Genomic DNA, 22,968 nt, shown 5'->3' with positions numbered 1-22,968 from the left:
CTGAAGACTGAGACACTTTGCGATGATTTCTCACTATCCATGAGTCCTGCAGGGTTTCCGTGATGGACTCTAGGATTCTCCAGACCTGCTTTTAGACATCACAGCTCATTAGCTCTAAGGCCTGGGAAAGGTGTGTCCTTGTGGCCTGGCCAAGGATTGCTGGTTGCAAAGAATAGAAGTTCAGTGAGAGCTACTCAGACTACCAAGAGGATTGCTGGAGACTCAAGTGCAATCTCACGAGAGTGAAGAACAGGCAGCAGGTTGGGTGGGGGAAGTTTGTGTGGACGATCCATCTTGTGGGTAGGGAAACTGAGGTCTGAATGCCCTCTACCAAGCTGGGAAGGCATCTGTATAAGTTCCTGAGACAGGAACAGAGCCCCTACGGGAGATGTAGACTCTGTTTTATCCCAGGAGACCTGGAAAATACTTTGCCAAGGTTTCCAGCTTGCTGGTACCACAGGCTCTCTCATCTGCTTCTCCTGGTCTGCTCTAGCTTCCCATGTCTTCTGACGGGCTGCTTTCTGTCTTTTACTGTGGCTTCTCTCTGTTCCCAAGACCTGTGATCCCCGGGCTCAGCTCTCTCTTCTAGTGTTTATCCGCTGGGGTAGACAGAAGGGGAGTATTCTATGGCTAGGGAAACAGAATTCTCTCTGAAGGAGGCTGAACAGGAAAATACAAAGCAACATGTCTACCAGTCTTTTGGTGACCCTCATGACCTTTATTGTAATGGAAAGAAGAGGACTTCTTGTAGATCGAACAAAAGTACTTCTATTAAGCACCTATATAAGCTTCCTAAGAGAGTGTCACCAGCAACTTGGCATCTTAACCCTCTGCCTTCTCCCTTTTGAGGACATCTGTCTTTTGATTAAAGGGTTCAGCTGTCAAATTCTGAATTTCTCATTTTGAGACCCTTGGCTTTTTCACATTGGCAAAAAGACATGCTTTCTAAATAAAGGAGCCTTTTCAAGGCTTTGACATGGGTGTCCTTTTGGGTAGATAAAGTACTCTACTTCCAAGCTGTTTATCGGAGACAGGGTCTCACTAAGTTGCCCAGGCTAGCCTTGAATTTACTCTGTAGACCGAGTAGGCCTTAAACTTGATCCTCCTGCTTCAGCCTTCCAGTAGCTGTGACTGTAGGCCTAGCTGATCCAACTGAGAGCAACCCTCTTGGTAAACATTTATCATCGGCTGTAAGTGCAGTACCAATTTCCGAAGCTTATTAACTAGCTGGATGAACACATTTTACCCATTGATTAGCGATTCTCCATTTCCCTCCTCCCAGTCCCTGAAAAATCACCGTGCCTTCTGGAAGTCTATTCGTTTTACTCTTTCAGATACTTATATAAGAAGGAGCACACACATTGCTCTTCCTTTGGCTGGCTTATTTCCCTTGGCATCTGTGTTCTAACCCCATCTGGGCCATTGAATGCTATGTGATTTCTCTTTTTCATGGAAAGTACACACCACACTGTTCAAGTTTGTTTGTCAGTGGGCATCAGATTGCTTCCATATCTCAGACACTGTGAATGTTAGAGTACAGAAGTCCTTGAGATTCTGATATCTTTCGGATAAGTACTCCAAAGCATAAAGTTGAGTCTTTTTTTTTTTTTTTTAGGTAAACTCTTAGATCCGTTTTTAAGATTGTGGGGGAATTCTACACTACGTCCATGAGCAATTGAGCCATTCTTCGTCCCCGTCAGCAGCATAAAACATTCCAGTTTCTCCACATTCTCACCCATTCTCTTTCTCCTCTTTCTATATGTGTAAGCACTCACACATGCATGTGCACGAGTATGAGCATGCACATACACGCATGTTCTCATACACAAATGTACGTGCACACACACACACTCACACACACAGACACACACACACTCATACAGACACACACACACACACGCACACATGCACTCACACACACACACACACTCACACACACTCACACACACAGACACACACACTCATACAGACACTCACACACACACTCACACACACACTCACACACACACATGCACTCACACACGCGCACACACACACACCCCAGTGGGAAGATATTCATGTCATCTTGACAGATAGGATGAGCCAATTCTATTTCCCCCCAAAGTTAGTGATCTTTCCAGTTTCCCAGTGGTTATAAGCATGGCTGTTGGCCATTCACTTGTCTTATTTCATAAAGTTTCTATTCAAGCTGTCATTTTGCGCTTATTACCCAGTGGGTGGGGCTCAGGTGATGCCCAAAGTCCCTTCTCGGCAGGTCTCAGTTCTTTCAAGAGTGACAGAAATATCATGTGCTCAGAGAGAAAAGGGTGAGGACGGGATGCTGTTCCTGACAGCGGCTAGGTGGAGAAGGTAGAATGAGTTTTATCTTAGATAAGAATTGAGACTCAGCCAGTCATGATGGTGAATACCTCTAATCCTAATACACAGAGGGCTGAGTCTGCGGATCACAAGTTTGGACCATCCTGGGTTACTCAATGAGACCCTATCTTAAAAAAATGACAAAAGAGGATTTGTTTGTTCCTTATTTATCCTGAGAATTAAATCTAGGGCATCACACAAACAAGGTAGTCACTCTTCCACTGAGTTATATCCCTAGCAAAATGCATTTGATAATACAATGGCAACTTTGTTTTCTTTCTATTTTGGAGATTGAGTATAGGGCCTTTTTTTTTTTTCATCTTTATTAACTTGAGTATTTCTTATTTACATTTCAATTGTTATTCCCCTTCCCGGTTTCCAGGGCAACATCCCCTAACCCCCCCTCCCTTTCTACATGGGTGTTCCCCTCCCCATCCTCCCCCCATTGCCGCCCTCCCCCCAGTGATCACGTTCACTGGGGGTTCAGTCTTAGCAGGACCCAGGGCTTCCCCTTCCACTGGTGCCCTTACTAGGATATTCATTGCTACCTATGAGGTTGGAGCCCAGGGTCAGTCCATGTATAGTCTTTGGGTAGTGGCTTAGTCCCTGGAAGCTCTGGTTGCTTGGCATTGTTGTTCATATGGGGTCTCGAGCCGAGTATAGGGCCTTCTTAAGGCAAGGTGAGTGCTTTAACTACTAGATGATGTCTGTCACTCTTTAAAAAATGTAGGGGTTGGCTATTTAGCTCAGTGGTAGAGCGCTTGCCTAGCAAGCGCAAGGCCCTGGGTTCGGTCCCCAGCTCCGAAAAAAAGAAAAAAAAATGTAAAAAAAAATGAACAGCCCAGCAAATCACGTGCTAAGTCCAGAGCTCTTTTTTTTTTTTTTTAATTTTGTTTGTTTCCTTCACAACTTGTTTTATTTTTTTCTTAGCACACATGGCTCTTTGGGATATCACATTTTACACATGGATGGTATGTGTGTGTATACTTAACTCTGTGTATCACTTCCCTCTTACCAGAAGGTAAATTTGTAAGACCAGAGACCCCTTTTAGTCCATGTTACTGCTGTTGCAACCCAAGTATTCAAGGCGTGTCCCAGAAACTTACCACCAGACAAAGGAAGAGCTCATGAATTGTCATATGGTGACAGGGTATCAACTGTTCCCTAAACCCAATTGCATCTGTTTCTTGTTTCCAGACAGCACAGTTTAACTGGGATCCAGAGACGGTGGGTCTTATCCATGGATCTTTTTTCTGGGGTTATATTGTGACACAAATTCCCGGTGGCTTCATTTCAAACAAGTTTGCTGCTAACAGGTAAGAGTGATGGACATAACCCATCCTGTCCAGGTTACCCCGGAGCCTCGTGCCTTTATTTACCTGCGTGTTCTCAGGGTAGGGATGCAGGCAGATGAGATTCAGAGATATTGGTCCTCCATGGCACTGTTTTTAAGAGTCTTTCTGGATTTGCTCTCCCTCCCCCAACAATGTAATTTACCTTGTAGTTCATTAAGTTGTAAAAAGAATAATTTGTGAGTCTGGGAAAGTGGTTCATGACCCCTCACTGGCAAACTGGGGAACAAAACTATTGACTCACTTCCCTTTCGGGGGCTTCAGTTTCCTCATCAGAGAAATGAAACATTAGATTAAGTTGTGGTTTGGATCAGTGACATTCCATACTCCTATGTGTTTATGTCAACATCACCAGCACGATAGAGGCGCCGTATGAACACTGGTGTGAACGCCGACGACTTGCCTTTAGACCACAGGATGCTTTCAATGTTCTTAAATGACCCAGCATTTGTCTAAGGAGCTAACTCTTCAGAGCGGGGTGGACTGTCACTAAAGAAAGTGCGTTTTCTGTCACTCCCAGTATTTGATGAGAAGAGTGTTCACTTGAGGGAGATTCTGTAGTCTGGATCATGTTGCAGAAAAGGAGTGAGTCAAATATTCAGAGACATTGTGTGAGTCAATTCCATAAAAGAGATCAAAGTTTGCAAGGTAGGTTTTTTCCCCCAATCTCTGAAATCACAACTCACATGGTTTTGAAGTCAGCATAGTGATTCACCAGTGGGAAATCTTTTTCTTTTTTGATAAAGAGAGGAACAGATGAGAATGCAATTAAAGAGAATAAAGGCAATGAAACATCAGACTATATGACCTATGAGAGTAAGTATTGGTTTCTAAAACTGGTCTCATTTATATGTGTGTATATAAGTATAGACTGGGCTGTAATATCACACACACACACACACACACACACACACACACACACACACCACATGTGTGTGTGGTGTGCACACGTGTGCATGCACACATGCAGGTGCAGGACCTGAGGTTGATGTCAAGTGCCTTCTCCAATCACACACCACGACCTTATTTCGTTTGAGACAGGGTCTCTCACTGAACCCAGAGCAAACATTGAACTCGACAATGTACCCAACAAATTCCAGAGAGACTCTGGTCCTTGTCTCTCCAGGGCTGGACTTGTAGGCTCAGCAGCGTGCTTGGCTTTTTATCTGGATTCTGCAGGATTGAATTCAGGGTTTTATGCTGCCTGGAAAACTGTGCTGACTGAACTATTACCTCCCAAGCTTACTATGAAATGTATTTTAAAGGGTCAAGGTCAAGACGCTTGAAACCTACCATCATAGGGTCTAAATACATATAAGGATGACTAGGACCTAAATATATATAAGCATGACGGTCTTTACATATGTCCTTGCCTAGCTTGTTTCATTTACTTCCCATTGTTACTTGACTATAGTATTCTTTTAAGACTGATCAAGTGCTGACGGCTACTGGTCAATGGTTACTCCTTTTACTCCTGCCTCCAGAAGAAAACCACTCATAGAAAGATTTCCTGGTGTGCATGGAAAGTGCAAGAGTCATTGAAATATGTAAGGAGGGGCATCTCGGGATGTAGCTCAGGTGATAGGGTACTTATCTAATAGGCAGGAAGCCCTAGGGTCAATCTTCAGTCCTAAACAAAACTGAGTATGGTAGCACATGCCTGTAACCCCAGCATTTAGGAAGTAGAGGTAGGAGGATCTAAAATTCAAGCTCATTCTTAGCTATTTGTGAGTTCAAGATTAGCCTGGTGTATGTGTGTATGTATGTATGCTTGTACATATATATATATATATATATATGTATATATATATGACACATGCAAATATATGGCACACATACACATATACATACACCATATATGACTCTGCCTCAAAAAACATTATGAGAGGAGAGAAGGAAATGATACCTTCTTCTTTCCAAGAGACTCTCGGGCTGGCAAGAAGGGGGGAGTAAGTGGCCATGTTAGGAAATAATGGGGAGTAAGACAAGTTTACAGTTTGCTCCCAGGTCACAAGCTGCTTTTTGGATTGTCAGTATTCTCTTCTGGTCTGTTGAGAGGAGAGAGGGAAGCAGGAGGCACAATCGCAAACATGAGAAATCACAAATAGAAAGGGTCACTTGGCTGAAACAGGTTGGATGTGGGTGAACCTCAAGTTCCCCTTAGCACGGTTGTCCTGTGGCCTTCTATGGCACTGTGCAGGTTGGACATCCTGGTCTTCCATGAATGTGACCCCAAATGGTCAGTGGACTGAGAGTTGAAAATCAAAGCAACCCGGGAGTCTAGCTGGTGACACAGCAGATTCTAGAGCACTCTCTATTTCTTTGGTTTAGTTTCTCTTAATTTCCATCATGATCTCTCATAGATGTTCACACCGTTTTCTGATGTTTAACTGCAGTATTTTAGCCAACATCATCCTGGACAATAACACAGTGCTTTGGTCCCCTAGGGTCTTTGGAGCTGCCATCTTCTTGACGTCAACCCTGAACATGTTCATCCCTTCCGCGGCCAGGGTGCATTACGGCTGTGTCATGTGTGTGAGGATTTTGCAGGGTCTGGTGGAGGTAGGAGAGACATTTCTTTACAGTTAAGAGTGTAGTCCAGGTCCGTGGAACAGTTACCAAAGAGGCTGAGACAGGGGGGATCTTAAGTAGATTTCCTGGGAAGCTTATCTCAGTTACCAAAGAGGCTGAGACAGGGGGATCTTAAGTAGATTTCCTGGGAAGCTTAGTAAGGCCGCCTTGCAAAATAAAACTTAAAAGGGGCTAAGGTTATAATAGTGATAGGATGCTTGTCTAGCACGTGCAAGGCCCGTCTTCAGTTCCTAGTTACCCTTCATAAAAAGACAAGAAAGAGAAATCTAGATTGTTGTTGAGACACCAGTTCAACTTTAGTTCTCTTATAGAAGGACATATGCTGTACGTTCATAGCCCCTGATGTGGTGGAGAGAAGGTAACATTTGTATCTGTGACAACCAAGGCTAAGACCCAGCCTTAACAAATTGGAGCCTCAGAGAAATAGATTCTGTGCCTGGAAATGAGGGGACAAAAAGGTTGATTGTGGAAGCCACTTCCTACACATTATTCTTTAGTAATGTTAAATATGATATAAGACATCTTTTTGATTCTCCATGGTCCTTATATTTGAACTATATTTTTGGACATCAGGATGACTATTATGTTAGTCAAAATTAGTTAAATTATGTGATTCGATGTCTTCAAAAATCTGTTTGGGAGTCAGTAACACAGCACCACACACATCAGGTACTTATTTTTCATGGTTTCCGAAAGTCCAAGACCTGTGCTGCCAACATGTTCATTGACCAATGAGAACCGGCATCCTGGTTCTAGGCTGACAGTCATGTCTGTGTTCTCCTCTCACAGGGAGTAACAGTTCTGCCAGAGTCTCTCTTGTAAGGACACTAATTCCGTTCATGAGGCCACCATCTCTGTGCCCTTGTCACCCCACAACACCGGAATTCAAACACCACCACACTAGGGATTTGGTTGCAACATAAAAGATTGTGAGAAACATCGGCTTTGTATTTGGCAATGTAAACGAATTATGTTTTTATTTTGCAGTTCGTGTGAAGTGGCAATATTTGCACTTTAAATACAGAAAGAAATTGGAATAAGATGCAATCATCCATGTTTAATCTTTCTGCCAGGGTGTGACCTACCCAGCCTGCCACGGGATGTGGAGTAAGTGGGCACCTCCCCTGGAGAGAAGTCGTCTAGCCACAACCTCTTTTTGTGGTAAGTGGGTTAGAATCGTAAGTTGTTTGTGGAATGTTTTTGGCTTCAAGTAACTGAGAAGTCTACCAAGAATCTTCAGAACAAGCTTTTTTTTTTTTTTTTTTTTTTTTTTCTTTTTTCTTTTTTTTTACCTGAGAGAATCCTAAGGTGAGCAGTTGCTGGTGTTGGGTCTGTAGCTCACTGAGCAGTCCTGGGCCATAGATGTGTTCAATCCCTGGGACAAACTTCCAGATGCTGTCCTCTGACCTCCACCCCCTGTTCCATGGCTTGTGTATGCCCCTCATATGCACGTAAAATAAGTAGACGGGAATGTAAGAGAATATTTTTAAAATAGAAGAGATGGGATTCCCAAGTTCCGCCTTCCCCTTAATTTCACAATGAAAATACACAAGATTGTATTTTCCACAAGCAAAAATACAATGCCCTGTTTAAGGTTGTCAAGACCCTCAGCCATGGAGCCGAGCTGAGGCCACTTGGCTCATGATATGGAACTTTCCTTACTGCACTTACTACCATGTGCAAATTATCACCGACTTAATTGTGGACATTATATTCAACATAGAAAATGAAGGGGCATCCATTCATCTTACCTGGAAGGAGACCAGTGTTTGCGACTATCCCAAGGGGTGACATGACTTCAGTTCTCGGGTCTCTGAAGTTTATCTTGCCAAGGTTGCCTCATCCCAAGCCATCTCTTCTGTGCATGGCTTGGAGGAATCAATGTTCGGAAGGGTTTCTCTCACTACTGACCAGTGAGAGAAACAAGAGCCAACAGTACAGATATAAAGTTCATTTAAAATGCACTTTTTGTTTGGAAATGTTTATTATAGAGGAAGGGGCCCAGAAGGCCCCTTAGTCCACACAAGTTACAATACGGTCAGGGAGTGAGAATTAGAACTTGGATGTCTCTGGCTTGTTTTCTACAGGCAGACCATTATTGTTACATTATTCTGCAGTTATGAAGATGTATATGAGTTTTTCAAAACCCGTGCAGTCCTTAAAAGAATCATTTACTATGAAAAAAAGCTACAGTTACACTAAATGTTTAGAATACTTTTTAGTTCTGAGGGAATGAGTGCTCTTGGAAAAGTTTTTCATTTACTTTTACTTAATAATTAACTTTTGACCAGCTTAAAAAAAGAATTAAAAATGTATGATTGCGTGAGTGTTTTGCCTGCCTGCGTCTGTGTGTCTTATGTGTTCCAAGTGCTTGAAGAGGCCAAAGGAGGGCATGGGAGCCCCTGGGACTGGAGTTACAGAGGGTTGTCAGCTGTCACGTGTGTGCTGTGGGATCCAAACTTGGGTCCTCTGCAAGAGAATAGAGCACTTTTAAGTGCTGATCAATCTATCTCTTTTGCCCTCCATTTTTGACTCCTAACCACTGGTTTTACTCTCTCTCTCTCTCTCTCTCTCTCTCTCTCTCTCTCTCTCTCTCTGATATGATGATGATGATGACGACGACAACGACGACGATGATGGAGGTGGTGGTGGTGGTGGTGTGTGTGTGTGTGTGTGTGTGTGTGTGTGTGTGTGTGTGTGTGTGCTTGTGCATTCGTGCACACGAGTGCATGCCATAGTGCACATGTGGAGGCCTGGGAAAACCTTGGGTGTTAGTCCCCACCTCTCACCTTGTTTGATTGAAGGTGTCTTGTTTTGTTACTGCGTATGACAGCCTAGCTGCTCTTCAGGCTTACAGACCCCTCCTGTCTCTGCCTCCTATCTTGGCGTTGAACTCTGGGATTCCAGGTGCTTACCACCGCTCCCAGTTTTATAAAGGTCTGGGGGCTTTGAAGTCAGATCCCCATGCCCATGCAACAAGTCTGTTGCCCACTGAGCAACCTCTCCAGCTCTGCTTTCTTTCTTTGAGGCAGGGTTTCGGGTAGCCCAGGCTGAATTTGAATTTGTGATCCTTCTGCATCCATCCGCAGAGAGCTGGAATTACACGGTATACCACCAAGCCCTACTTCTTGGTTTTGAGTCTAAAAAGATACAGTACATCCCGCACTCCCCAAACTTGGGGCTCATTTCCAATAATTGAGTAAAGATTGGGTCACTGAATGCCAATGACTGTTACAGCTTAGGTGACCATTACACTGCAGTAGGTGACCATTGGACTATGGTAGGTGACCACTGGACTGTAGTAGGTGACCATTGGACTATGGTAGGTGACCACTGGACTGTAGTAGGTGACCATTGGACTATGGTAGTGACCATTGGACTATGGTAGTGACCATTGGACTACGGTAGTGGCCATTGGACTATGGTAGGTGACCACTAGACTGTAGTAGGTGACTGTTGGACTCAGAATCCTCACCGAAGGAACAAAGCCCCTTTCTCTGTAGAGTTGGTTTGTGAAGTCTCTGAGTTCTCACTTCGCTATCCCTATGTACTAATATTTTATCAGCATGACCCCCACTTGTCAGATTTTTTATTCATAAAGAATTCTTAAAGATGTTAATTTTTTCTCTTGAAGCCTCCTTAGTATTTTCTTGCATAATTCAGCTGGCTTCTCCAGTTATGAAGATGGTTTGTATATAAAAAGCTGTTCGAATTGCTATGTCTGTGGGAACTGAATCTTTGGAGGATTTTTTTTTTTTTTTTTTTGTGATAGGGTTTGGCTATGTAGCCCAGGCCAACCTCCAACTTATAATCTTCCTGCCTCAGCTTTCCTAGTGTTGCGATTACAATGTATGCACTACCACGCCTAGGATCTGATTTGTCTGTCTATTTATTTACTTAGTGTGTGTGTGTGTGTGTGTGTGTGTGTGTGTGAGAGAGAGAGAGAGAGAGAGAGAGAGAGAGAGAGAGAGAAAGAGAGGGAGAGACACAGAGAGACAGAGAGAGAGATGCACACACACACAGAGAGAGAGAGAGAGAGAGAGAGAGAGAGAGAGAGAGAGAGAGAGGGAGAGAGAAAACATAAGAGCATCTGTAGACCTTCTTTTCTTCTCCCATATGGGTCCAGGGGGTTGAATGCAAGGCTTGGTGGCCTTTGCCTTTATCTGCTGAGCCATCTGTCAACCTATCCAATTCTTTTCCGCTATCACGACTTACCTAAGGTAAGCTAACCCAAGCGTCCTTACCAAAGGGAGAAGTCCTCTTTATTACCATGAATGCTTTTATTTTTTCTCTTAAAATTATTTATTTGATGCATATGGGTATTTCGTTTGCATGTATGCTACATACCACATGCATGACTTGCACCCAGGGAGGCCAGAAGACCTGAGACTGGATCAATAGACGGTTGTGAGTGCCGTGTCAGTGCTAGGAATTGAACCAGGGTTCTCTGGAAAGTTAGCCAATGCACTTGAACTCTGACCTGTCTTTCGAGCCCCATTAATTCTCTTATTATCTCTCTATCTCCTTTAAATCATCATTAGCACTATAAAATATTCCCTGGAAGTTTAGTGGGAGATACGGTCTATGTGCCTGTTTTGTGACTAGTTTGAAAGAGTGGACGGCTGCGATGTGTTTAGCTTCTTGTCTGTCCTCTTGATTGACAGAGTGTATCTCCTCCTTATAGAAGTTCAACCAACCCCAGAAGATGTCAGACTGCCCCACTGACAGGGGGTGGTATGACCCTTGGCCTTACTTTCTATGCCAGGTGGTTGGCAAGACCTTTCATTTTGATTTGCCAGTAAAATGAGAATGACAAGCAGCCGCTCCCCGCTCTCAGAGTGGTTTTATAGCCCTGAAAGGGCTGATTTAAAAATGGCCTGACTCAAAGAAAGCTGCCTGGTCAAGGTTGCAGGCCTTATTATGTTTCCTAGCTAAGGTGTGGCTTTGTTTCAAGGAACAGTTGAGGGACAAATGTCACTAAAAAGGAATTTAAGTTTGAGGTTAATCCATTCTCAGTCTCAAAAGGTATTGGAGTTAGGAGAGACTCTGGACAACAAGGTGTCACAGCCTATTGTTTTAGAGTTGAGGAAACCAGGGAGGAGAGATAAAATGATATGGTGGGTGAGAACAGTCAGGAAGGAGTCTCTCCCACTCACACTCCTCTTCATTTCTTCTCCATAGCACACCACTCTCTGCCAGCTTTGTCTGCCCTCAGTGGGTAGTTAGCACATGGGTGCTGATGCCCATTCTGCTTTCTGGGGTAGTCTGAGGGCTGGGTATCCCACTTGGAACAAGCTCAAGGGGCTCTGAGTGCAGCTAGATGATGATGTTGGAGCTATGGCTGAAGAGGAGGGAGAGTCTGATAGGCAGAGGAAGCAGTGTGGGTCGGTTACAGTTTCTCCAGGGAGAGAATGCTTCTCCAGTGAGAGAATGCTTCTTACAGTTGGGGATTGTTGGCGTTTGATGATAGAGGAGGCAAGGTTGCAAAACCAGAGTAAGATTTCCTCTGGGGTCTTACACCCATGTCACCATAGGCGATTCATGTTTTGCCAGCCATGTTTATTCTTACAAACTGGAGGTTTACAGTTGCATTTCCCTCATCTGGCTGAAAGGGGCTAAATACATATTAAAGATTCGGAACACGTGGCCCAGTACTAAGCATACAGCATTTATAGTAACTGGTCATTCTTTTTGACTTTCTCTGTCTCAAGGACACCTTTGCATTGTGGAAACTCCCTGGAGCAGAAGGTCCCTTTATGTGCATGCACACATACCACACACACACACACACACACACACACACACACACACACACACACACACACACACAGAGAGAGAGAGAGAGAGACAGAGACAGAAACAGAGACAGAGACAGAGAGACAGAGAGACAGAGAGAAAGAGAGAGACAGACAGAGAGACACAGAGAGACAGAGAGACAGACAGAGACAGAGAGAAAGACACAGAGAGAGAGAGACAGACAGACAGACAGAAAGACAGAAAGAGAAGGAAGGAAAGATTTCTTCGCTAATATATGATCTGGAGTGCTTACTTTATTGCTGTGAAGAATTCTGAGCTTTAAAATAAATGTGTTTCAGGGCTGGGGTTGTAGCTCACTTGAGAGAGCCCTTGCCTGGTTTGCAGAAAGACCTGGGTTTGATCCTGGTACCACCTAAGAGCAAATGGGGTGACACATCACCTGATAGGTGGAGGCAAGAGAACCAATAGTTCAAAGTCATATGTGATGAATTCAAGGCCATCCTAGGCTACATAATAGCCTGTCTCAAAATGAAACATGTGCTTTGCTATTCTGTACACAATAAAAGCATTAGCAGTTGGCCTTCATGTGGCCATTTCCCGGCTTACGGAGCATCCTGGAACACACACTGTAGTTTATCCTACCCAGGAGGTGGAGACTTCATTCCTATCTTATCTCTGAATGAGTCTACTTCCTTATATCTCACAGTCACATTTCAGGTCCCAGGCTGCACCCATCTTAGAGATAACGAGCTTCGGTGGGTGTGATATTTTCCTATTTCCCCAGAGCCTCACTCACTTCCTAAAGATCTCTCTTAGTGTTGGATTTGGGGAATGGACTTTCTTTCATGTTACCGCTTTTCTTAAGGAACAACTTCTCATTCTCAACCCGGGGGAATCTTAGAGAAGGACTCTTCCATTCAGTTAGCAATTACTGGAAATTTACAGGGCTTTAGTTTCCCTAGCAGATAGATGTCCAGGAGCTGCAGCAGATAGGGAAACCAGGTGACCGCTCTAGTCCCCATTATCTCCTCCAGACAAGACAGATACCCTCACACAAGTCCACAAAGTTCAGTATTTACAAAGCAAGAAACCTCAAAGGACAAAATCACCGAGGTCTAAATTTAAAGATCACAACTGGCTTTTTTTTTTTTCTTTCTAGAATCGACTGTTCAGTTCATACGATAGAAGGACTGTTGCAAAAGGGCCAAGCAGGAGAGGTTGACTCATGGGCAGAAACTGAGAATAAAAAGCAGATAGACCTTAAAATGACTTCCTGTGCTTGGCAGCCAGGCAAAGACTTGGAAGAAGAGAAGAATAACCAGTTGCATTATTTGACCCTTTCAGTGTAAGGATCCAGGCAGGGTACTCTGAAGTCTGTTGTCACTCCCAAGGAAACTAGTCTGTTATTTTTCCTGGCTTCCTTAAAAAAATCTGATAAGCAGCTTAGCTTTTCCTTGGTGATGTAGAACCTTGGAAGTAGTGACTCCATTTTGATTTTTAGTTTGGTCTGTTTGGGCCCAGTGTAAGAATCCTTATTGCTCAAAACATTGGTCTCCTGTAGTTGTTATTCAATAGAAATGATATTGCTTCCTGAGTGGGCCGTGTGTGTGTGGTGTGTGTGTGTGTGTGTGTGTGTGTGTGTGTGTGTGTGTGTGTATGTGTGTATGTGTTCTTTTATTTTTGGGAAGACTACAAAACTGTCTAGGCAAGATCCTGGGAGCTCTGAAAGCAGGTTCTGTGTTTCTTTATTTTCTGTCTTTAGCATCCAACACTGCCTGGCTGTATTAAAATTGTTTTCTTAAGGGGGGTTGGGGATTTAGCTCAGAGGTAGAGCGCTTGCCTAGGAAGCGCAAGGCCCTGGGTTCGGTCCCCAGCTCCGGAAAATAAAAGAACCAAAAAAAAAAAAAAAAAAAAAACCTTTAAAATAGGACCCCCGTTGAAGGAATCAGAGAAAGAACTGGAAGAGCTTGAAGGGGCTCGAGACCCCAAAAGTACAACAATGCCAAGCAACCAGAGCTTCCAGGGACTAAGCCACTACCTAAAGACTATACATGGACTGACCCTGGACTCTGACCTCATAGGTAGCAATGAATATCCTAGTAAGAGCACCAGTGGAAGGAGAAGCCCTGGGTCCTGCTAAGACTGAACCCCCAGTGAACTAGACTATGGGGGGAGGGCAGCAATGGGGGGAGGATGGGGAGGGGAACACCCATATAGAAGGGGTGAGGCAGGGGTTAGGGGGATGTTTGCCCGGAAACTGGGAAAGGGAATAACACTCGAAATGTATATAAGAAATACTCAAGTTAATAAAAAAAAATTTTGTTCTCTTATACTTTTTTCATTTCTGGATTCGCTCAAGAAATTCTAAACTGTGGTGCCCTTTGTCAAATCCCTTGATGTGTCTCTCAGTGACGTTAAAGAGCATCCTGAAGACATTCCTCTCCTGGTTGCTCTGTTTTGAGGCATGCTCGGGGACTGGGGTATACAGCTCACTTGCAGAAATGTGACTTCAGTCGCCTGCACACTGAAAACAGCAATAACATTCACTGGGAATCCCAGCCTGTTGTCATGGAGACAGCTGACTTGGACTTCATCACCCACAACCTGCCTGGACTAACAAGGCTTGAATGATGATTGGCTCGTGTCCCTCAATCTTTTCTGCTTCTAGGTTCCTATGCCGGGGCAGTCGTTGCTATGCCCCTTGCAGGAGTATTGGTGCAGTACATTGGCTGGGCCTCTGTCTTTTATATTTACGGTGAGTGACTTGGTTTCATGAGTTCATGTGTGGACACACAGAGATATATTTTACTATATGGGGGCATGCTTAAGGGCTTGTTATGTGAAAATAGAAATACAACAACCAGTTCATTGTACAAACGGGAAGCCCATTTGTGATCAATTTAATGCTTATATCAAACGTGGCATTTTGAAAGGCTGAATATTATCTTCCTTTAGGTCTCAATTAGCATGATGAAAATCAACAAGATACTTCTCAATGAACATATTAAAAAAAATAACAGCCTTGACAGGAAGCCATTGAAGAGAACACTTAAACATTGTGACAGGGATGTTGAATTATAGCTCTCCACATTTGGTGGCTTCTGGTGGGGGTGTGGATGGGGAAGGACTCAGTTTTCTTTAAGGGACTGGCCACTGGGAGCTCCACCATGCTCCAGGGAATGTGTGGGCAATACAAATAGGACTTGAGGATTTTTGTTTGTTTCTTCTTGGTGGGGGTGGGGGGATTGCAAGGATGGGTAGGCAGACTTGGGAGGAGTGGGATGTGAGTATGATCAGGGTGAATTATGTGAAATTCCCAAATAAACAGTAAAAATATTATTTTAGGAAAAACCTGGACAGTTAGATAGAAGCCAATGAGGCCTTGCTGCTGAACCTTTTTATTTTTATTTATTTATTTTTTTGTCTGCAGGGATGTTTGGAATTATTTGGTACATGTTTTGGCTGCTGCAGGCTTATGAGTGTCCAGCAGTTCACCCAACAATATCCAATGAAGAACGGACCTACATAGAGACAAGTATAGGAGAAGGCGCCAACTTGGCCAGTCTGAGCGTAAGTATGGACGAAAGGTAGGGTCTGATCTCTTTCTCATTTCTCTCCGTGACTGTACTACCTGCAAAAGCTACTGCTGGCAGCGGAATGATCCATGCAAAGGCAACTGTTCAGCACAGCTCAGTAGTTGGTGGGGGTTCCAACTTCTAGAGTCTGACACTGGGCCGTTTATTTTAGACATATTTAAGTATCGTACACCTTTGGGAAAAGTTCCTGGTAACCATGATCTCAACCCCACGTACATAATAAAGCTTAAGGCACGACGACATTGAAACTCTTGCAAAAGTACGTGTGACTTCTACTGTGAAGCTGTGTTCTATAGCTTAAGGGACTAGGATCTGTTATGGGCTCAGTCTTACAGATAGTGTAGAGGTCACCAGGCTATAAAGTAAATATGGCATTTCCCATGAGGATAATGTATGGAGGAGAGTCTGGGATAAACATTATAGTCTGGGGGATTCAGGTGAGGTCTGGCCCTACAGATAGCAAAGGTCACCATGTTATTAACTATATGTACTCCCAGCCTTCTGGGTAGGACTGGTATATACATCCCTTCTGTTGAAGAGACAAGTCTGAGTGCTTAACATGACTGGTTTCTCTAGAGCTTATCTCAGCACAAAGACCTCATAATCTCTATGCCTTCTTACAGAAGTAAGATGTCGGTGCCTTTGCTCAAAGTCTCATGGTCTTTTTTACTCCCTAGAAATTCAACACACCATGGAGAAGGTTTTTCACATCCTTGCCTGTCTATGCCATTATTGTGGCAAACTTTTGTAGAAGCTGGACCTTCTATTTGCTCTTAATAAGTCAGCCTGCTTACTTTGAAGAGGTCTTTGGGTTTGCAATAAGTAAGGTAAATGCACAAATGCTTCCAACGTTCTTGAACTTTAACTGTCTTGATCCAACTGAAAATAATTTTGCATGATGAAATAATTAAAATGGCTACCATCATTCATAACAGTTCTATGACACAGCATACCGAAGGTCAAACAATAGTCTATTTAATTTTTTCTTAGTAGGGATCAAAGATGTATTAATCTGCCTTTTAAAGTCATAGCTCTATCTAGTCTGAGAGTGTTTCTAAAGCTAATGTAAACATTGAATATTTGTTCAAAGGTAAAAAGATTCAATGGAGTGGGTTTTTCTCTTTATAAACTACTCATTGTTATTACATGTAGTTTTTATCTTCTACTTGCTTTTGCTCTGGGAAGTGGCCACGATACCAGCCCCCTCCAAGCTTCCCTTGAATCCTCAGATAAAACACACACACACACACACACACACACACACACACAGTATTTCAATTTGCCTTCTTGGCACAGTTGCTGGGTGCCTGGTACTATCTTCCGCCTGGAAAATTATACCATTACCAATTTCTTATCTCAGTCACTCCCACCTACCCTAAACTTTAATTGCTAAACTCCCTGATCACCTGCCTGTAGGAGAGGCTGCAGCTTACCACTCCTCACTCCTCCTGAGACCTCACATGGTTGCCTGATTCTCCTTTCTCCAAAGCATGATAAACTCCCTATCCACTTCCTTGCATCCCTTTTCCTCCAGGGATGTGGAAGTCCTGCCTGTAACTTCCACCCAGTAGTTGGCCCTTGACTTTCTTTACTGACAGATCAAGAACCAATTGGGAATAGGACCTTAACATCAGAACCACCTACATATTGTGGGTTAGCAAGCTGACTCATCGGGAAAGTTGCTTATGATCAAGTCTGATTACTTGAGTTTGGTCCCCAGGACTCAAATAGTAGAAGGAATGATTCAATTCCTGCAAGCTGTCTTCTGACCTCAACATGTGTGCTATGACCAGATCCCTCCCTCACATAAATAAATGCAACATCTGCTCCTTAGGTGGCAGAAAAAACACTGAGGTGAAGTTTCAGACCAGTCTTTTTTCCATAATGATGAATAATGTCGCAGTAGCCATGGTTGCTTATGAGTTTAGAAAGAACCTCCCTCAACGCCCCCAGCCATTGTCATTAGGTTGCCTGTGACTAAGAAGGGAGGTTTTGATAATGAAACAAACTAATCATTATGAGAGAAAAAAATTCCTTTCTTCAAGAGAAAGAACAACAGCCAGGCAGAGGTAGATGCCTGACTAGCTATAGGCTTGATAGCAAGCAAAGGTTAGAAGAGCCAACATAATCTGGATACTGGCACCTTTGTGATGAGTAACAGTTGTCTGTAATCCTAGGGAGCTTTCAGTCTGGTGGTCAAGACGGTTGGCCCATACACAGAGTCACTCTACCATTCACTGCTTAGTGGTTAGTTCACATCCTGATATCCCACATTAAATGATAAACTTGGTAATGGCTGTGGGGCTGTGTAGGACTTGTAAAGACCTCTCAGCAGAATGTAAGGTGACTCCTTGTTTCTTTTCCTTCCAGGTGGGTCTCTTGTCAGCTGTCCCACACATGGTGATGACAATCGTGGTACCCATTGGAGGACAACTGGCTGATTATTTAAGAAGCCGAAAGATTTTGACCACAACTGCTGTCAGAAAGATCATGAATTGTGGAGGTAATGTATATGGCAGGAAGTGGTTTCTGTAGAACTAGAGCAAACAGAAGTACAGGGATTACTTCAGAGCCAGCCCAGGCATGGTCCCTATCCAAGTGCTAACTCAGCTCAACCAGGCTTAGCTTTCAAGATTGGCCTTTATTAGGCTTGGACAGACTGAGACTAACCATTGTAACGAATCTCGAAGACCTCAGAGTCCATCTCCTTGTATATAGTTGAATGGTGTCTTCCATATCCCTGCCAAGTGGTCAGGTAGCTGGTACTTGTGAAATCTGGGCAGAACAACTTAGCTGATGGCTGATCAATCAGGGCACACTTAAAACCAAAGAAACGCTTCCATCTATTCTGAAGCCAAAGTAATATAACTTCTGGCTCTGTATCTGCTTGTTAATTATCTTTTCCATATACCTATCCACCTATTAGCTTACACAGTGTACTTCCTTTTCTTCTTCGTTTTATGTGTGTGTTTATGTTTGGGTAAAACACAGAGGACATGCGATTATGATTGAGGAACCCGAATGGTGGGCAGGAAATGAAGATTTAGGGCATTGTGTTTAGGATCCTGTTCATTCACAAGTCAAATAGGATTTTGCAGGTATGGTTAACTTAAAGATTGTTTTTTTGTCGTTGTTGTTGCTGTTGTTGAGATTGCCTCCCATGTATCGCAGGCTGGTCTTGAACTCAGTGCATTGCAGAGGCATGTCTTGAACCTCTGATCCCCAGGTCTCTATCTTCTGAGTGCTGAGATTATAGGCATGTAGCACACACCCTGCTTATCTGGTGCTGGGGATCCAATTTTGTGCACGCTAGGCAAGCGGTCTGCCAACTTAGCTATATCATCATGCCCTAAATTAAAGGGTCTTGAGATGGAGAGATTATTTTACATTAATTAGGTACGCCCAGTATATCTATAGGTTTTCTTGAGACAGGAGGTGGTAGGTTAAGGGTCATGGCAGTGGAATTGGGAAGAATCCCGAATGGACTCTGGAAACCAGCTGAGGCAAGAACAGACTGATGTTTTCTCAACAAACGCAGCTTTGCTGACAGCTTGCTTTCATCTCGTGATGGCCCACTTAGTACATGACTTACAGAGCTGTATGGTAATAAGTGTGTGTTGTTTTGAGTTGTTAAGCTTATGGCAGCCAGCGATTATAAGCTAATAAAATAGCAGATGTCTCACCCCTCTGCTTCATTCCACACAGGTTCATTGTCCTTCTAGACTGATGTGCCCATATCTTCTGTCTATGGTTTGCTCACTCACAATCTCTTCACCATGAGCTCTGCTCACATTCTCTCCTTACCCCATTCTTCTCTACAAGTATGCAAGAGTGTAGGTATGAGTGACACCAAAGCATGATGCATTGAAGGTTTGGTACCCCAGCTAGTAGCGCCATTGAGAAGCGATTGGGTTATGAAGTTACAAATTTCATGAGTAGGTTAATTCACAGATGGATGAGTGAGATATTCTTCTTCCTCTGAGTATAGCATTCCTTTAAGTATTTTCTGCAACACCAGCATGGTTGTCTTATTGCCGTAGTTTGTGTTTATCTGGGTGTCTCATGAAGAATGATTTTTCCATCAATTAAAAATATTACCTTGCTGGGTATAGCATGTTGGGTTGGAAGTTACCTCCAGGGCTTGAAACATCATCTGATGCTTTCCTCTGCTTTAGGTTTGATACTAAGAGATCTAATGTTATTCTGAAATGTAGGCAAGCTGACGTTTCCTTTAATATCATTTTCTTGCTTTGTAGTTTTGACATCCATCTATGACATGGAGAGGTTTTTCTCTGGCTATACCTGATTGAGAGTCTAGATACTTCTTGGATGCCCACTACTTCCTCTAGATTTGGGAGCCCTTTCACTATAAATTTAATCAAATACATTGTCCACTCTTTTTTTACTTTAAGTATTTCTCTTGACTTGTAGGCCATTAGGAGTTTGCTCTCTTGAATGTGTCTTAGAGTTCTTGTGAGACTTGCTCATGCTCATCCATATGCTTAGAAGTGTCTCATGTATCATTGTCTTAGCCCTGTCCTCTGTCTGTGAAATTTTACTTGCTTGGTCTTGTCTGTTGATGTTTTCTACTGTGCTTTTTAATTGGCCAATAGATTTATCCCCAGCATTTCTGTTCGCTTCTTCTTCAGAATCTCAAATGTCCTCCATGTGTTAAAATTTAGCTTCCAAGTTGCCAATAATCCACTTTGGTAACTTTTTTTTTTTTCCGGAGCTGAGGACCAAACCCAGGGCCTTGTGCTTGCTAGGCAAGCGCTCTACCACTGAGCTAAATCCCCAACCCCGGTAACTTTTAAATCTAGGTCTTGAATGTGTTTCCTGGCTTCATCCCCTGCTTATTTGAATGTTCCTTGTGCTCACTGATCCTTTTTCAAAGTAAGACTTTGAAATAGGTTTTTGGCGTCTCAACTCTTATTGTCTTTGGTTCCCAGTACTGAGGAGTGTCAGTTTTCTTTAAGGGTTAGGGGTCCAGGTAGGTTAACCCTGCTTTGGTGGTTGGTCCCACACTTAAAAGTATTTGAACAGCACAAATTCGAGTCCATAGGTTATTTAAAAAGAACATGGGGTTGGTGTCTGGGGATGGAGATGGGTTTTGGAGGAGTGAAAGGGAGGAGTTGGAGTGCATATGATCAAAATATAGTGTATGAAATTCTCAAAGAATAATAAAAACATTTATTTTTTAAAAATCAAATATGTCATTAAAGGGGTAATTATTTCTTCTACCTCTTTCACATGGTTTAAAGTAGATCCAACTTTCCAATGAGTGGTCTCAGGTGAATGACTTGCTCCATTGTGACTTTAAGTCTCCCTCAGGTCAGTGATTCTATTTTCTTGACCAGACGGAAACATACCAAATTTCCCTGACTGGACCTTTACTGTTACTGTAACATTCCTTATTCAGCAGGAGTAACTATACAATCATTTGGGAAATGGATTTTAATAGAGGAGCCGATGTAAGTCATTTTTGCCATGAAAATCTGTAGCGCTGGCTCCAAGGTTGGTCATCGGAAAGGTGTAATGTCTGCACTGAAGTTTTAATCTCTGCCCTCATATGTAGTAATGAGTTATACTACCACCGAGTTAGTATATCCCAAGTACAAAAACATTATTTGTGTGTAGATGGTGTGTGTGTGTGTGTGTGTGTGTGTGTTTGTGTGTGTGTGTGTGTGTGTGTGTGTGTTTGTCCATGTATGGAGGGCAGGGGTCAATGTTGGCCATCTTTCTTTATCATTCATTAATTCTTTTTTGGAGGCAGTATCTTTCACTGAATCCAGAGTTTGGCGATTAGCTAGACTGGCTAGCTGTCGAGCCATTGGGATCCACCTGTATGCACTCTCCCAGGGCTGAGGTTACCCATATGCATGGCTTTGCCCAGCTTTCATGTGGATGCTGTTCTGGGGATCTGAACTCAGGCTTTTCTGTTGGGCAGCAGCTACTGTACATGCTGAGCAATCTCCCTAGCTCACAACGCCACAGTTTTGAATCATAATGCTTTCCCACTTAGATGGCTCTCCTTAGATATCCATCTAAAGAAATACCAATGCTTTGCCACTTTATAACATCTTTGAAAAAGACCCCATGAGTTTAGAAAAACAATAAACAGGCAAGGTTTACATGTTTCTGTAGCTTGTATTTCATCCATCTCTTCTCTCTCTCTCTCTCTCTCTCTCTCTCTCTCTCTCTCTCGATACACACATACACACATTATATACACATAATAATATATTATATTATTTTGATTTTAAAATTCTTTTTGGACAATTTCACATACACACATATAATATATTTTGGCTATATTCATCCAAATCCCCTCTTTTTTTTTTTAATCTATCTCCCCCTTCTCAGAAACACTTCTCCTTACTGACTTTCTTATATTTCAAAAGATATTCTACTGCATGTGATTTGGTTGCTTACGTGTATGGGTGTGAGATTATTTACTGGAGCACAGATGATAACTTTCCAGCAGCTCTCTACTTGAAGAAAAATGACTCCACTTTCCCAGAAGTCACTAATTGTCAGTAGCTTTTCAGCTAGGAGCACACTTCCCCTCCTGTGTTAGAATGTTGACTGGCTTGATCTTGTGCGGATATTGTACAGGTAGCTCCTGCTGCTTGCAACGTATGAGTGCAATAACTACACCATGTGTAGAAGACAGCGTTCCACAGCCCTCCTCCTTCTCACCAGCTCTTTTCTGTGATGTTCTTCAAGCCTGGTGAGGGTTGGGTGCAGGATGATATGCTGAAAAAGAAAGGCTTTTCTGACAAAAGTCAGCACGAATCTATGGGTATTAACATAAAAGAATTTGGTCTGATAAAATGCCTACTTAGCAAAGGAGCAGTAATAGGCTGCTGCTTCCCTCTAAGGCCTAGAACCTCCTTAGTGAAGGGCTTTTGAGGGAATTACAGAACCAGAGCATGCCCTCCTGTGGAAGAGACCTCAAATACAATCAGGGAGTGGTTTGATAACTCTGTAACATTTTTGCCACTTTGTGCCCATGTGTTCATGTTACCTGGCCGGCCTTATTACAGCATCTAGGGTCCACCATTGTGTAAGACCATTGGTGGCTTTCCCCCCTCAGGCTCGGTATACAACTTTGTATTTTTATCTCTTTGTCTTTCTTAGCACCAATGAATATATTCAGTACCCACTACATGGCAGCTTGGTAGTTTTATGACGGAGAGATGGGTAGTGGACAAAGTGCTTGCCATAGCAGTATGAGGGCGATAGTTCAGATCTGAATCACTCATATCTCCTTGGCAGAGCATCTCTAAGCTAGATTAACTGAACTGTGGGCT

At 43.1% G+C, this 22,968-nt stretch overlaps 1 protein-coding gene across 2 annotated transcripts in view; it reads left to right on the top strand.

Annotated features, from left to right (window-relative positions):
* Positions 1-22,968, top strand: part of Slc17a8 (solute carrier family 17 member 8) — a 53,846-nt gene that overhangs the window by 19,712 nt on the left and 11,166 nt on the right. The window contains exons 3-9 of one of the 2 annotated variants that reach the window (NM_153725.2): positions 3,556-3,674; positions 6,158-6,272; positions 7,376-7,463; positions 14,728-14,814; positions 15,490-15,629; positions 16,333-16,482; positions 18,026-18,158. In NM_153725.2, coding sequence (NP_714947.1) covers positions 3,556-3,674; positions 6,158-6,272; positions 7,376-7,463; positions 14,728-14,814; positions 15,490-15,629; positions 16,333-16,482; positions 18,026-18,158 — 832 coding nt within the window. The remainder of the gene's footprint in view (positions 1-3,555; positions 3,675-6,157; positions 6,273-7,375; positions 7,464-14,727; positions 14,815-15,489; positions 15,630-16,332; positions 16,483-18,025; positions 18,159-22,968) is intronic. The other variant, XM_087555918.1, reaches the window with a different exon arrangement.

The sequence above is a fragment of the Rattus norvegicus genome, chromosome 7 (assembly GCF_021556685.1).
Source record: "Rattus norvegicus strain SHRSP/BbbUtx chromosome 7, alternate assembly SHRSP_T2T, whole genome shotgun sequence".
Taxonomy (NCBI): domain Eukaryota; kingdom Metazoa; phylum Chordata; class Mammalia; order Rodentia; family Muridae; genus Rattus; species Rattus norvegicus.
This window is presented reverse-complemented; position numbering and strand designations above follow the sequence as displayed.